This window comes from Scyliorhinus torazame, chromosome 6, assembly GCF_047496885.1.
Source record: "Scyliorhinus torazame isolate Kashiwa2021f chromosome 6, sScyTor2.1, whole genome shotgun sequence".
Classification (NCBI taxonomy): Eukaryota; Metazoa; Chordata; class Chondrichthyes; order Carcharhiniformes; family Scyliorhinidae; genus Scyliorhinus; species Scyliorhinus torazame.
The window spans coordinates 25,199,130-25,216,870 of record NC_092712.1 but is presented as its reverse complement, the minus strand read 5'-3'; the positions used below and the strand labels follow the sequence as shown (position 1 = coordinate 25,216,870).

At 49.9% G+C, this 17,741-nt stretch overlaps 1 protein-coding gene across 2 annotated transcripts in view; it reads right to left on the bottom strand.

Annotated features, from left to right (window-relative positions):
• Window positions 1–17,741, bottom strand: part of naprt (nicotinate phosphoribosyltransferase) — an 84,235-nt gene that overhangs the window by 62,798 nt on the left and 3,696 nt on the right. For both annotated transcript variants that reach the window (XM_072508047.1, XM_072508048.1), the window contains exon 2: window positions 12,368–12,495. In XM_072508047.1, coding sequence (XP_072364148.1) covers window positions 12,368–12,495 — 128 coding nt within the window. The remainder of the gene's footprint in view (window positions 1–12,367; window positions 12,496–17,741) is intronic.

Below are 17,741 nucleotides of genomic sequence, written 5' to 3'. Positions count from 1 at the left end.
TCATCGTGCTCAACACTCTTTTGATGAACATTTGGTTGCGCGGGAACGCGGACCCCATCACTCCAAACCCCCCTGCCGTTAATGTTTCACTGCCCCGCAGTACCGAGGGCCCAGTCACCAGCCACGCTGCATTATCCTGGTGTGCCAAGTTCATAACCTGGTACTCCCTGTCGTACGCTATTGAAGCACTATTAGCGTTGGCAATACTCTGCTGTGCAGTGCAGACTATGCGCCTCCGCAAATGGAGAAGGAGAGCGTACCGCGCTCGAACTCCAGTATTTCGGATCCGATCCCCTATATTTGAGTATGACCAGACCCCTGACCCCCGCGACCTATAAAACCATAATAATAAAACATGCACTTGCGTTTTTCTGTAAATAAAAAATGTACAAAACCCCAGAAACAGAATATGTATGATCCTGCGCTTGACTGCCAAGCCAGGAAAGAGTATATTGAATGTTATAATTGTTGTTGTATGTTTTAGAGAGATAGGATGATGCAATGCTTGATGAGTGTATTTAGGTAAAATTAGAGGTTCCAAGTTTTTATTTTGTCGATGCATGCCCCTGCCTGACATAGCGCCCTTAAGAATTGTTTAGGTAAATTTTTGTGCATAGCTAGGGTCAGAGTAGTGGCCATGTAGGAGGTGTCCCCCCCGGTCAGGGAACGGAAAGGACAAAATTTAGGTGATCCTTCACGCTTTGCGTTAGGATCACAAGTAGGGAATGTAGCCATCTAAAATGGCTGATTCCAGATTAATTTAGCCAAAACCTGATATAAAATGGCTAACCTAAAAGGCTGATGGGAAAAGCAGCCAACAGGGCACAAATGGACAGCTGCAGGCAGAATAGCGTATTCGGCTCTGGGGAAGTCGGCCCAGATCGATGCCTGCGACCATTAGCATCACATCAACCCAGACATCTGCAGTTTAATCGGCTATCCCCGGGAACAATTGCAACATATTAGCAATTGAATGCTGGGCCGGGCCAGACCTCTCGGCGCCTGCAGTGGCCGAGACAAAGGCAGGTGAACGACCACCCCCCCCGATCGAGGAATCGCCCCATTATTGGAGCATATCGAACCCAGTGATTGGGAACAAGTCCAATCACTTGGGACTCAGGGTCAAGGTCCGCCCCGAGAGGCGGGAAGCCCCGGGACCCTATAAAGATAGGGGCCAAGTTCAGATCGACCTCTCTCTCCCTTCTTCTCGCAACCTCCGCAAGAACATCGGCCCGAAACCGTAAGTTTGACTCCAGCGATCGCTACCCGTTAGAGACTCCTAGCCATCGACCCGTGTCAGCCTTTGAATCCCGCAGGCCAGACTCAATTCGATAAGTCATTTGTTTCCCTGACCTGGTGGGCCATTCCCAAAAGTTAAGTATTGGCCAGTAGTGGTAGGTAGCGATATAGAAAGTAGGATTATTGTGTAAGTATTTATTGCTGTACATAATAAATGACCGTTGATTTTACTCTTACTAAGCGGTGTGCTGACTTATTAATCATAACTCGAGCTTGAACCACGTGGCAGTATCAGAAAGATACCTGGCGACTCGTGAGCAAAGGTGACATAATCAGAGCTAATAAACTAAGGCTAAAAAGAGCAACAACACCCCCCACAGACTGACAGAGATTCACACATTAACCCCCTCACAGACTGACAGAGATTCTGACATTAACCCCCCACAGACTGACAGAGATTCACACATTAACCCCTCACAGACTGACAGAGATTCTGACATTAACCCCTCACAGACTGACAAAGATTCTCACATTAACCCCCTCACAGACTGACAGAGATTCTCACATTAACCCCCTCACAGACTGACAGAGATTTTCACATTAACCCCCTCACAGACTGACAAAGATTCTCACATTAACCCCCTCACAGACTGAGAGAGATTCTCACATTAACACCCTCACAGACTGACAGAGATTCACACATTAACCCCTCACAGACTGACAGAGATTCTCACATTAACCCCCTCACAGACTGACAGAGATTCTATCATTAACCCCTCACAGACTGACAGAGATTCTGACATTAACACCCCTCACAGACTGACAGAGATTCACACATTAACCCCCTCACAGACTGACAGAGATTCTCACATTAACCCCCTCACAGACTGACAGAGATTCTGACATTAACCCCTCACAGACTGACAGAGATTCTGACATTAACCCCTCACAGACTGACAGAGATTCTGACATTAACCCCTCACAGACTGACAGAGATTCTGACATTAACCCCTCACAGACTGACAGAGATTCTCACATTAACACCCCTCACAGACTGACAGAGATTCACACATTAACCCCCTCACAGGCTGAAAGAGATTCTGACATTAACCCCCTCGCAGACTGACAGAGATTCACACATTAACCCCCTCACAGACTGACAGAGATTCTCACATTAACCCCCTCACAGACTGACAGAGATTCTCACATTAACCCCCTCACAGACTGACAGAGATTCTGACATTAACCCCTCACAGACTGACAGAGATTCACACATTAACCCCCTCACAGACTGACAGAGATTCTGACATTAACCCCTCACAGGCTGACAGAGGTTCACACATTAACACCCCTCACAGACCGACAGAGATTCACACATTAACACCCCTCACAGACTGACAGAGATTCTCACATTAACCACCTCACAGACTGGCAGAGATTCACACATTAACCCCTCACAGACTGACAGAGATTCACACATTAACACCCAGCATGCTTGCCTTCATTGGCCGGGGCATTGAGTATAAGAATAGGCAAGTCATGTTGCAGCTGTATAGAACCTTAGTTAGGCCACACTTGGAGTATAGTGTTCAATTCTGGTCGCCACACTGCCAGAAGGATGTGGAGGCTTTCGAGAGGGTGCAGAAGAGATTTACCAGAATGTTGCCTGGTATGGAGGGCATTAGCTATGAGGAGCGGTTGAATAAACTCGGTTTGTTCTCACTGGAACGAAGGAGGTTGAGGGGAGACCTGATAGTCTACAAAATTATGAGGGGCATAGACAGAGTGGATAGTCAGAGACTTTTTCCCAGGGTAGAGGGGTCAATTACTAGGGGGCATAGGTTTAAGGTGCGAGGGGAAAGGTTTAGAGGAGATGTACGAGGCAAGTTTTTTTACACAGAGGGTAGTGGGTGCCTGGAACCCGCTGCCAGAGGAGGTGGTGGAAGCAGGGACGATAGTGACGCTTAAGGGGTATCTTGACAAATACATGAATAGGATGGGAATAGAGGGATACGGACCCCGGAAGTGTAGAAGATTGTAGTTTAGATGGGCAGCATGGTCGGCACAGGGTTGGCGGGCCGAAGGGCCTGTTCCTGTGCTGTACTTTTCTTTGTTCTTTGTACTCAGGGGAACACGGAGCCAGATGTGTGCAACCTGTCCCCATAATTTAATGTTTTAGCAGCCACACTGGCACCAGTTCCAGCAACAGGCAATGCTGAGTTCAAGATCAGGGTGCTGGGGAATAGTTCAGTGAGATAAGGATGAAACCTGCCATGGTAACCCAGCAGGCAAGTTCACAAACAAGTCAACAGATCCATCGTATGAACTGTAGGGGAGGATTAATGTACAAAATCAATATATTTCTGCTGGAATGCAAAGAGAGGGCATCATATTTCCATGCAACCGAAACAAAACTGAAATGAAATATCCATCAGGGTGAAACCCAGACAAGAGTGAGTATTTTGTGGTGTCTCGGCCGGGGGGGGGGGGGGGGGGGGGGGGCAGGGGCAGGGGGGGGCGGCCATTCCGTAGGGCAGGGACTCACTTTAGGTACCTGGGGGTGCAGGTTGCCCGGGAGTGGGGGGGGGGGGGGGGGGGGGGCTCCGCAGGTACAACATTTCTAGTTTGGTGGGGAGAGTGAAAGCCGATCTGGCAAGGTGGGACGGCCTTCCTCTGTCACTGGCGGGTCGGGTACAGGCGGTTAAAATGAATGTGTTGCCGCGATTTCTGTTTATTTTTCAATGCCTGCCGATTTTCCTGCCAAAGGCTTTTTTCAGAGAGATTGAGGGAAGGATTACTTCGTTCATATGGGGAGGGAAGGTGGCCTGAGTTAGAAAGGTGCTGCTACAGAGGGGAAGGCAGGCAGGGCGTTTGGGTCTTCCGAACCTGATGTATTACTACTGGGCGGCGAATGTGGAGAAGGTGCGGAGCTGGGTAAGAGGGGTTGATTCCCAGTGGGTCAGGATGGAGGAGAGTTTGTGCAGGGGGTCGGGATTGAAAGCACTAGCAACATCGCCGCTCCCGATAGCCCCGGGGAAATACTCGGGGAGTCCAGTAATAATAGCTTCATTGAAAATCTGGAGCCAGTTTCGCCAACACTTCAGGTTGGGGGCAGGGTCAAGGGAAATGCCGATTCGGGGGAACCACAGATTTGAGCCAGGGAGGTGGGATGGAAATTTTCGGAAATGGGAAGAGAAGGGGATTAAAACACTGAAAGATTTGTTTCTTAGGGGTCGGTTTTGCAGGATTGAAGGAGCTGGAGTATGGGCTGGAGCAGGGGAAATGTTTATGCAGGTTCGAGATTTTGCCAGAAAGGAGATACAGAACTTCCCGGTGGAGCCGGCCTCCACATTGCTGGAGGAGGTGCTGACGACAGGGGGGCTGGAGAAGGGGCAGTGTCGGCGGTTTACGGGGCTATTTTGGAAGAGGAGAAGGCACCACTGGAAGGGATCAAAGCAAAGTGGGAGGAAGAGTTGGGAGAGGGTATGGAGGAGGGGTTCTGGTGTGAGGTGCTCCGGAGAGTGAATGCCTCCACCTCGTGGGCGAGGTTGGGGCTGATACAGCTGAAGGTGGTATACAGAGCGCACCTCACGAGGATGAGCCGATTCTTTGAAGGAGTAGAAGATGTGTGTGAGCGTTGGGGGGGTGGGTGGGAGCGTTGGGGGGTGGGGGAGCTGTGTGTGTTAATGGCGACTATGGGTGATTCCTGATTCCTTTTTGTCATTTGTTTGTGTGAACGTGCAGGCTGATGTTTGGGGGTTTGGTGGGAGGTTGGGGTCGTTGTTATTGATGTGGGGATTGACATATTTGTTACTGATTATTGTTTATTGTTGGTGGGTGTAAATTTGGGAGAAAATGTGAAAAAGGAGGAGAATAAAAAAAAAATTTTTTTTAAAGAAATATCCGTCAGGGTGGCTCAGTGGTACAGCTGCCTCACGACACGGGGAACCTGGGTTCAATTCCGTTTTTAAGATTCCATCGCGGGACGTTGTCGTCGCAGGCAAGGCCAGCATTCGTTGCCCATTCCTAATATCCTTCAAACTGAGTGGCTTTCTTTTAAGAGTGAACCACATTGCTGTGGGTCTGGAGTCACATGTAGGCCAGACCAGGTAAGGACGGCAGATTTCCTTCCCTAAAGGACATTAGCGAACCAGATGGGTTTCTACGACAATCAACAATGGTTTGATGGTCATCGTAGAATCATAGAATTTATCAATCATAGAATTTCATAGAATTTACAGTGCAGAAGGAGGCCATTCGGCCCATCGAGTCTGCACCGGCTCTTGGAAAGAGCACCCTATCCAAGGTCAACACCTCCACCCTATCCCCGTAACCCAGTAACCCCACCCAACACTAAGGGCAATTTTGGACACTAAGGGCAATTTAGCATGGCCAATCCACCTAACCCGCACATCTTTGGACAGTGGGAGGAAACCGGAGCACCCGGAGGAAACCCACGCACACACGGGGAGAACGTGCAGACTCCGCACAGACAGTAACCCAAGCCGGGAATCGAACCTGGGACCCTGGAGCTGTGAAGCAATTGTGCTAACCACCGTGCTGCCCATCAGACTTTTAATTCCAGATTTTTATTGAATGCAAATTTCACCATCTGCCATGGCGGGATTACCTTGGGTGTCTGGATTACTAGTCCAGTGACATTAGCACTATGCCACTGCCATCCCTGATGGGTGACTGTCTGTGTGGAGTTTGCACCTTCTCCCAGTGTCTGCGTGGGTTTCCTCCGGGTGCTCCGGCTTCCTCCCACAGTCCAAAGATGTGCAGGTTAGGTGGATTGGCCGTGATAAATTGTCCCTTAGGGTCCAAAGGTTAGGTGGGGTTATGGAGATAGGACGGGGATGCGGGCCAAGGCAGGATGCTCTTTCAGAGGGTCAGTGCAGACTGAATGGAACGAATAGCCTTCTTCTGCACTGTAGGGAGTCTATGATTGAAGCACAGAGCAACACACACACAAACATGGAGCCACACAGAGACACACACAAACACAGAGCCACACAGAGACACAAACACAGAGCCACACAGAGACACACACAGAAATCAAAAATATTTCCGAGGCTTAAAAGTAGACAAATCTCCAGGGCCAGATTGGATGTATCCCAGGCTGTTAAGGGAGGAAGGAAATAGCAGGGGTGCTGGCAATAATTCTCAATTCCTCTCTGGCTCCTATAGTGGTGCTGGAGGGCTGGAGGATAGTCAATGTGGTACCATTATTCAAGGAGGGAGGAAGGGATAAAGCAGGAAACTACAGGCCAGTCAGTCTAACCTCAGCGGTGGGGAAGCTATTGGAAGCAATTCTGAGAGACAGAATTAATCTGCATTTGGAGAGGCAGCGATTAATCGAGAACAGTCAGCATGGTTTTGTTCAGGGGAGGTCATGTCTGACCAACTTGACTGAATTTTTCGGAGAGGTGACCAGGTGTGTAGATGAGGGTATTTGACGTAGTCTACTTGGACTTCAGCAAGGCTTGTGATAAGGACCCACATGGGAGACTGGTGGCGAAGGTAAGAGCCCATGGGATTCAAGGAATTTTGTCAAATTGGATCCAGAATTGGCTGAGTGGCAGGAAGCAGAGGGTGATGGTCGAGGGGTGTATTTCTGACTGGAAGCCCCTGTCCAGTGGGGTCCCGCAGGGATCAGTGTTAGGGCCCTGGCTGTTTGTGGTTTATAGGGGCTGGTTTAGCACAGGGCTAAATCGCTGGCTTTTAAAGCAGACCAAGGCAGGCCAGCAGCACGGTTCAATTCCCGTACCAGCCTCCCCGAACAGGCGCCGGAATGTGGCGACTAGGGGCTTTTCACAGTAACTTCATTGAAGCCTACTGGTGACAATAAGCGATTTTCATTTCATTTCATTTCATATAAATGATTTAGACTTGAATGTAGGAGGGTTGATCAGTAAGTCTGCGGGTGATACGAAAATTGGTGGAATGGTAAATAGTGAGGAGGATGGCCTTCGATTACAGGAGGATATAGACGGGCTGGTCAGATGGGCTGATCAGCGGCAAATGGAATTCAATCTGGATAAGTGTGAGGTGATATAGAACCTTAGTTAGGCCACACTTGGAGTATAGTGTTCAATTCTGGTCGCCACACTACCAGAAGGATGTGGAGGCTTTAGAGAGGGTGCAGAAGAGATTTACCAGAATGTTGCCTGGTATGGAGGGCATAAGCTATGAGGAGCGATTGAATAAACTCGGTTTGTTCTCACTGGAACGAAGGAGGTTGAGGGGCGACCTGATAGAGGTATACAAAATTATGAGGGGCATAGACAGAGTGGATAGTCAGAGGCTTTTCCCCAGGGTAGAGGGGTCAATTACTAGGGGGCATAGGTTTAAGGTGAGAGGGGCAAAGTTTAGAGTAGATGTACGAGGCAAGTTTTTTACGCAGAGGGTAGTGGGTGCCTGGAACTCACTACCGGAGGAGGTAGTGGAGGCAGGGACGATAGGGACATTTAAGGGGCATCTTGACAAATATATGAATAGGATGGGAATAGAAGGATACGGACCCAGGAAGTGTAGAAGATTGTAGTTTAGTCGGGCAGTATGGTCGGCACGGGCTTGGAGGGCCGAAGGGCCTGTTCCTGTGCTGTACATTTCTTTGTTCTTTGTTCTTTGATATCGGCAACCTTGTAAAAAGGGCCCAAGTCATTTGCTCAGCTTGCAAGCTTGATGCTGAAATAGGGTTTGCATCATGGCAGCACAGTAGCATTTTACAACAAAAAAAGAAAGACTTGCATTTATGCAGCACTTTCCCCACCGAATGGACATCTCAAAGCACCTTAGGACTAATAAAACATAGAACATAGAAAATACAGCACAGAACAGGCCCTTCGGCCAAGAACTTCTGAAGTTCTGCACCCAAGCAAGCAGAGGGCTCCTCAGTTAATGCCTCATCTGAAAGGCAGCACCTCCAAGAGTGCAGCTGTCCCTCAGTTAAGGCGGCACGGTAGCACAGTGGTTAGCACTGTCGCTTCACAGCTCCAGGGTCCCAGGTTCGATTCCCGGCTTGGGTCACTGTCTGTGCGGAGTCTGCCCGTTCTCCCCGTGTCTGCGTGGGTTTCCTCCGGGTGCTCCGGTTTCCTCCCACAGTCCAAAGATGTGCAGGTTAGGTGGATTGGCCATGCTAAATTGCCCTTAGCATCCGAAAGGGTTGAATGGGGTTGCTGGGTTGTGGGGATGGGTGAAGGTGCGGGCTTAAGTGGGGTGCTCTTTCCAAGGGCCGGTGCAGACTCAATGGGCTGAATGGCCTCCTTCTGCACTATAAATTCCATGATTCTATGATGCACTTGGACAGGACAAACAAGGCAAGGGAATACCTGATAAACAAGGAAACACCAAGGATCAGCGGGACCTTGGTGTGCATGTACACTGTCCCTTAAGGTAGCAGAGCAGGTGGATACAGTGGTTAAGAAGACATATGATACACTTATTAGCAGAGGTATGGAGCTTAAGAGTGGGGATATTATGCCGGAACTGTATAAAACGTTGCTTAGGCCACAGCTAGAGTATTGTGTACAGTTCTGGAATCCACATTATAGGAGGGATGTGATAGCCCTGGAAAGGGTGCAGAGGAGATTTACCAGGAGGTTGTCCAGGCTGGAGAGCTTTAGTTATGAAAAGAGATTGGATAGATTGGGATTGTTTTCCTTGGAGCAGACGAGACTGAGGGGGGACGTGATTGAGTTGTATACACACACACACACATCAACAAACACACACACATACACACACACATCAACAAACACACACACACACACACACACACACATCAACAAACACACACACATACACACACACATCAACAAACACACACACACACACACACACATCAACAAACACACACACACACACATCAACAAACACACACACACACACATCAACACACATCAACAAACACACACATCAACAAACACACACATCAACAAACACACACACACACACATCAACACACACACACACATCAACAAACACACACACACACATCAACAAACACACACACACACATCAACACACATCAACAAACACACACATCAACAAACACACACATCAAGAAACACACACACACACACATCAACAAACACACACACACACATCAACACACATCAACAAACACACACATCAACAAACACACACATCAACAAACACACACACACACACCAACACACACACACACATCAACAAACACACACACACACATCAACACACACACATCAACAAACACACACACACACATCAACACACATCAACAAACACACACATCAACAAACACACACATCAAGAAACACACACACACACACATCAACACACACATCAACAAACACACACACACACACATCAACACACACACATCAACAAACACACGCATCAACAAACACACACATCAACAAACACACACACACATCAACAAACACACACACACATCAACAAACACACACACACACACACATCAACAAACACACACACACATCAACAAACACACACACATCAACACACACACACACACACCAACACACACACATCAACAAACACACACACATCAACAAACACACACATGCACACACACACACCAACACACACATCAACAAACACACACACACATATCAACAAACACACACACATATCAACAAACACACACACATACACCAACAAACACACACACATACACATCAACAAACACATACACATACACACACACATCAACAAACACACACATCAACAAACACACACATACACACAGACACACACACATATAGACACACACACAAATACACACACATACACACATCAACAAACTCATACACACACACACATCAACAAACACACACACATATACACACACACATCAACAAACATATACACATACACACACACACATCAACAAACACACACACATACACACACACATCAACAAACACACACATACACATAGACACACACACACACACAAATACACACATACACACACACATCAACAAACACACACACACACATCAACAAACACACACACATCAACACACACACACACATCAACAAACACACACACACACATCAACAAACACACACACACATCAACAAACACACACATCAACACACACACACACACATCAACAAACACACACACACACATCAATACACACACATACATCAACAAACACACACATCAACAAACACACACACACATCAACAAACACACACACACATCAACAAACACACACACACACACACATCAACAAACACACACACACATCAACAAACACACACACATACACACACACACACATACACACACACATCAACACACACACATCAACAAAGACACACACATCAACAAACACACACATACACACACACACACATCAACACACACACACACACACATCAACAAACACACACACACATCAACAAACACACACACATACACCAACAAACACACACACATACACATCAACAAACACATACACATACACACACACATCAACAAACACACACACACATACACACACATCAACAAACACACACATACACACAGACACACATACAGACACACACACAAATACCCACACATACACACATCAACAAACTCATACACACACACACATCAACAAACACACACATATACACACACACATCAACAAACACATACACACACACATCAACAAACACACACACATCAACAAACACACACACACACATCAACAAACACACACACACACATCAACAAACACACACATCAACACACACACACACACACACATCAACAAACACACACACACACATCAATACACACACATACATCAACAAACACACACAGCAACAAACACACACACACATCAACAAACACACACACACATCAACAAACACACACACACACACACATCAACAAACACACACACACATCAACAAACACACACACATACACACACACACACATACACACACACATCAACACACACACATCAACAAAGACACACACATCAACAAACACACACACATCAACAAACACACACATACACACACACACACATCAACACACACACACACACATCAACAAACACACACACACATCAACAAACACACACACATACACATCAACAAACACATACACATACACACACACATCAACAAACACACACACACATACACACACATCAACAAACACACACATACACACAGACACACATACAGACACACACACAAATACTCACACATACACACATCAACAAACTCATACACACACACACATCAACAAACACACACACATATACACACACACATCAACAAACACATACACATACACACACACATCAACAAACACACACACATACACACACACATCAACAGACACACACACATCAACAGACACACACACACACACACATCAACAAACACACACACACACACATCAACAAACACACACACATCAACACACAAACACACACATCAACAAACACACACACACACATCAACAAACAAACACACACATCAACAAACACACACACACATCAACAAACACACACATCAACAAACACACACATCAACAAACACACACACACATCAACAAACACACACACACACATCAATACACACACATACATCAACAAACACACACATCAACAAACACACACACACATCAACAAACACACACACACATCAACAAACACACACACACACACACATCAACAAACACACACACACATCAACAAACACACACACATCAACACACACACACACACACTCATACACATCAACAATCACACACATCAACAAACACACACACACACATACACACATCAACAAACACATACACACACATTAACAAACACACACACATCAACACACACACACATCAACAAACACACACATACACATACACACCGACACACACATACACACAGACACACACAAATACACACACATACACATCAACAAACATACACACACACACACAGACACACACATGCAGAGACACACACGCACACACAAATGCAGACACAGACACACATACGCAGACACAGACACACTCAGACAGAAGCAGACAGGACAATAGAGACACAGATACAGACACATGCTGTAACAGGCAGGGTGTTGCCAGTTTTTCTTCCTCTCTTACCTTTGAAAAGACGACCGATCCCTCAGGCACAGCTCTCAGGGTGACTGTTGATGTGTCCATGTTGCGCAGATAATCGTAAAAACCCTGTTCTGTGGTAGGGGGGAGCACCGACTGCAGAAAGTTGACATCTGTGGCAAGGTAGAGAAAATGAAGCTTCCTTTAGTCACAAGTTGGCGCTGTGTCACTGGGCGAACCTTCATGAATTGGTCAGTGCCCCAGATGTTAGGCTGGAGATTAGCACGCATGGGCTGCAGCCGCACACCTAGTCCCAGCCACTGCAGGTCTGCCCCCATTAACTGAGAGTCACCAAGTGGCCTGGTGATAACTAACCAGTAACTAACCAGCTTGTCCAGTATATAATCACTGGTCGAACTTCAATCACTGGTTAGGAACACTGGGACATCCATCTGTTGAACTCAGACCGCCACTCAGTTAGTCAATGACTGGCCTGTAGCTTAACCATCATTTACTCATCTTTGTACATATCCTTTGCCCAATATAAATCTACTGGTAGTTGTGGTGAATGTATTGCATTAACCATTCACCATGTATGTAACTGTATCACGCTGTTGCCCATGAGGGCTCCACCTATGGACCATTGTAAGGTATTACCTGTGATGTATCATGTTGGTGCCTTTGTGGGCTCCGCCCCTGGCTCCTCCCCTTGAGGGGAGGTATAAAGAGCAGTAGCTCTGTAGGCGGCTCCCAGTAGCAGAGCAGTCACAGGCAGGCACTGTTCTAGTCGATTAAAGCCACAGTGAGGTACCCTCAATAATGACGCTTAGAGATTAAACTGTAAAGAAGGCTTTATTAGACTAATAACTATGCTAGAGCTAGAGACGAGAGCTGACTGTTACACAGACCATGAGGCAGCCCTTTATGTATGGCTCCCAGATGGGCGGAGCTGGAGGCGGAGCTCCCCAGGGTTCCAAGCCCGGTCTTAAAGGGGACATCACCTTACATGATGATAAGGCAGTAACCGTTCATCACATTCACCCCCTGTTTAAAAAGGAGTCCGACGGAGGTGAAGTGCCATCATAGGTCCATCCGTTTCGGTGGCCGGATCGTCCTCCTCGACCTCCTCAATTCGGGCGGTGGTGCGGCGGGCACGGACGTCCCGGTTGAGGGCACATCGGGGAGCACAGCGGTCGGAGCTTCAGTCCAGGTCGGGGCAGGGGAACTAGGCAGGGCCAGGGGTAGCAGAGCCGGCGCCGGCGGGGTGTGTAAAGGGGGGGCACAAGGGGGGGCGCACGGTAGGGGCTCACCAACGGGTGGTAGGGCCGGAAGGGGGCGACGGGTCCTGCAGGGGTGCGGCACGGGAAGGGGCGTCTGTGGTGGAGGATCCAGCGGGTGCCAGATCCCGGAGGGAAACCGTATCTTGCCTGCCGTCGGAGTACTCCACGTAGGCGTAACTGGGGTTGGCGTGGAGCAGTCGGACCTTTTCAACTAGGAGGTCCGTTTTATGGCTCCTCGCGTGCCTCCGGAGAAGAACAGGTCCCGGAGCCATCAGCCAAGGTGGAAGCGAGACCCCGGAGGTAGACTTCCTGGGGAAAAGAAACAATCGGTTGTGAGGGGTCTCATTCGTGGCCGTGCAGAGGAGTGACCTAATGGAGTGTAGGACATCGGGTAGGACCTCCTGCCAGCGGGTGGTTGGGAAATTTCTCGACCACAGAGCCAGAAGGACAGCCTTCCACACTGTCGCGTTCTCTCTCTCCACCTGCCTGTTTCCCCGCGGGTTATAACTGGTCGTTCTGCTCGAGGCAATGCCTTTGCTGAGCAGATACTGACGCAGTTCATCGCTCATGAACGATGTACCCCGGTCGCTAATGATATAAGCGGGGAAACCGAACAGGGTGAAGATGCTGTGCAGTGCCTTAATCACCGTGGCTGAGGTCATGTCGGGGCAGGGAATGGCGAATGGGAAACGGGAGAACTCATCGATCACGGTGAGGAAATAGGCATAACGGTTGGTGGACGGGAGGGGCCCCTTGAAGTCGACGCTCAGTCGCTCAAAGGGGCCCGAGGCCTTCACGAGCCGAACCTTGTCTGGCCGATAGAAGTGCGGTTTGCACTCCGCACAGACTTGGCAGGCCCTGACCATGGCCTTGACCTCCTTGGTTGAGTAAGGTAGGTTGCGGGACTTGATGACATGGACGAGCCGGGTAACCCCCGGGTGGCAGAGGTCATTGTGGATGGCTTGCAGGCGGTCCTCCTGCGCGTTGGCGCATGTGCCGCGGGACAGGGCATCTGGGGGCTCGTTGAGCTCCCCTGGACGATACTTGATATCGTGCGAGTAGGTGGAGAGTTCGATCCTCCACCTCAAAATTTTATTGTTTTTTATTTTGCCCCGTTGCGTGTTATCGAACATATAGGCGACCGACCGTTGGTCGGTGACGAGGGTAAACCTCCTACCGGCTAGGTAGTGTCTCCAGCGCCGCACAGCCTCCACAATGGCTTGTGCCTCCTTTTCGACTGCAGAGTGTCGAACCTCGGAGGCGGTGAGGGTTCGGGAGAAGAGCGCTACTGGTCTGCCTGCCTGGTTGAGGGTAGCAGCCAGGGCGATGTCTGATGCATCGCTCTCTACCTGGAAAGGGATGGTTTCGTCCACCGCGTGCATGGCGGCATTGATGATGTCGGCCTTGATGCGGTTGAAGGCCAACTGAGCCTCAGCCGAGAGGGGAAAAGTGGTGGTCTTTAGGAGTGGGCGGGCTTTGTCCGCATACTTGGGGACCCACTGGGCGTAATAGGAGAAAATCCCCAAGCACCGTTTGAGGGCCTTGAGGCTGCGGGGGAGAGGGAGTTCCTTAAGGGGGCGCATGCGGTCGGGGTCGGGACCTAGGACCCCGTCTTCCACGACATAGCCGAGGATGGCCAGCCGGGTGGTGTGGAAAACGCATTTGCCCTCGTTATAGGTCAGGTTAAGGGCTCGGGCGGTCTGGAGGAACTTTTTGAGGTTAGCGTCATGGTCCTGCTGATCATGGCCGCAGATGGGGACATTGTCCAAGTACGGGTATGTAGCCCGCAAACTGTACTGGTCCACCATTTGGTCCATCGCCCTTTGAAAAACGGAGACCCCATTTGTGACACCAAAGGGGACCCTGAGGAAGTGGAAGAGCTGGCCGGCTGCTTCGAAGGCAGTATAGGGGCGGTCTTTTGGTCGGATGGGGAGTTGGTGGTAGGCAGATTTGAGGTCGACCGTGGAAAAGACTCGGTATTGGGCGATCCGATTTACCATTTCCGCGATGCGAGGAAGGGGGTACGCATCAAGCTGCGTGAATCGGTTTATGGTCTGGCTATAATCCACGACTATCTGCTCCTTCTCCCCGGACTGGACTACCACCACTTGCGCTCTCCAAGGGCTGTTGCTAGCCTCGATGACCCCCTCTCCCAGTAAACGCTGGACCTCTGACTTGATAAAAGCCATATCTTGGGCACTGTAGCGCCGGCTCCTGGTGGCAACGGGCTTACAGTCGGGAGTGAGGTTCGCGAATAGCGAGGGGGGGTGCGACTTTCAGTGTCGCAAGGCAGCACACCGTGAGGGGGGCAAGGGTCCGCCGAACTTCAGTGTCAGGCTTCGGTGGCTGCACTGGAAATCCAGTCCGAGCAGCAGGGGGGCACAGAGGTGAGGGAGGATATAAAATTTGAAAAGGGTGTATTTGGCACCCTGGATCGAGAGATCCGCAATACAGTACCCCGTGATTTGTACCGAGTGGGACCCAGATGCGAGGGCTATGGTTTGGAATGCGGGATGGGTGCGTAGGGAGCAGCACCTTACTGTTCCAGGGTGGATAAAGCTCTCCGTGCTCCCGGAGTCAAAGAGGCATGCAGTGTCGTGCCCGTTGACCTGGACCTGCATCATGGAGTTCTGCAGGTGTTTTGGCCGAGTTTGATCGAGGGTGATCGCACCCAGTCGCGGGTAGTCGGAGTCGTCAGCCGAGTCGGACTCGTAAAATGGCCGCCGCGCCGGCTGTGCGTGTCGGGTTGAGAAGATGGCCGCCGACAAGATGGCCGCTCCCATGATTCGCACGAGGCTGATGACGCGTCAGAAGAGGGCGTGTCGGGTCAGTGCGCAGCAGCATTGCGAGGCCTGCGGGCCCGAGAGCCTGATTTTCGGGCCGGCTTTTCTTTGTTTTTCTGGCCCCTGGGTCTGGCCAGGCAGACCCTCGCAAAGTGCCCTTTCTTCCCGCAGTCACTGCAGATCGCAGAGCGGGCTGGGCAGCGTGGGCATGAGTGCTGGCCCTGCCCGCAGAAGTAGCATGGTGTGCCCCCATGGTGAGCGGGTCGCCGCGTGGCGCAGGCCTGTAATACGGTTGAGTCTGAGGAAGTCCGGGGGGGGGCTGACAGAGTCCGCGGGGTATATACCCAAGTTATGTCAGGCCACCGCCAGCGAGGAGGCGAGCGTTAGCGTGTCCTGGAGGTCGTTTGCCCCATTTTCGAGCAGCCGCTGCCGGATGTAGGTCGAGCGGATGCCGGACACGAAAGCGTCTCTGATGTGCAGGTTCATATGGACTTCCCCTGTCACATCCTGATGGCCACAGTCCCTGGCAAGCGCGGTGGATTTTTCAACAAACTCGTCGAGCGATTCCCCCGAGCGCTGCCGGCAGGTAGAGAGCAGATGCCGGGCGTGCACCTCATTGATGGGTTTGACAAACCGCTTGCGGAGCAACTCGATCGCTTCCTCATAAGTCGTCGCCTTTTCGAGAGTGGCTGAGATTCTGTGACTCACCCGGGCGTGGAGTAGACGCAGCTTGCGTGGCCCCAGGATGGGAGTCTCTGCGGAGTCCAGGTAGGCCTCGAAGCACCGCAGCCAGTATAAAATAATTTCCTTCACCTCCGGTGTCCGTGCTTCCAGATTGAGCTTCTCTGGTTTTAGGCCTGCGTCCATCCTGAATCTAGTTTAGTCTAATAAATTGAGGTACCCTCAATAATGACGCTTAGAGATTAAACTGTAAAGAAGGCTTTATTAGACTAATAACTATGCTAGAGCTAGAGACGAGAGCTGACTGTTACAGACCATGAGGCAGCCCTTTATGTATGGCTCCCAGATGGGCGGAGCCAGAGGCGGAGTCCCCAGGGTTCCAAGCCCGGTCTTAAAGGGGACATCACCTTACATGATGTAAGGCAGTAACCGTTCATAGGGATGCATCGGCCTTTAAATACGTGCTTCACAGAATTACAGAACTGTTCTGTCGCAGAATGAGGCTATTTGGCCCATTGTGTCTGAGAGGGCCCTCCGAATGGGCAATTTGCCTGGCGCCATTGCCCCGCCTTCTCCCCGTAGCCGTGCCAAATTTTCCTTAGTCCTCATGAGTGCCCAGCAGAGGGCAGCGCGGTGGCGCAGTGGGTTAGCGCTGCTGCAGTCTCGCGGCACCGG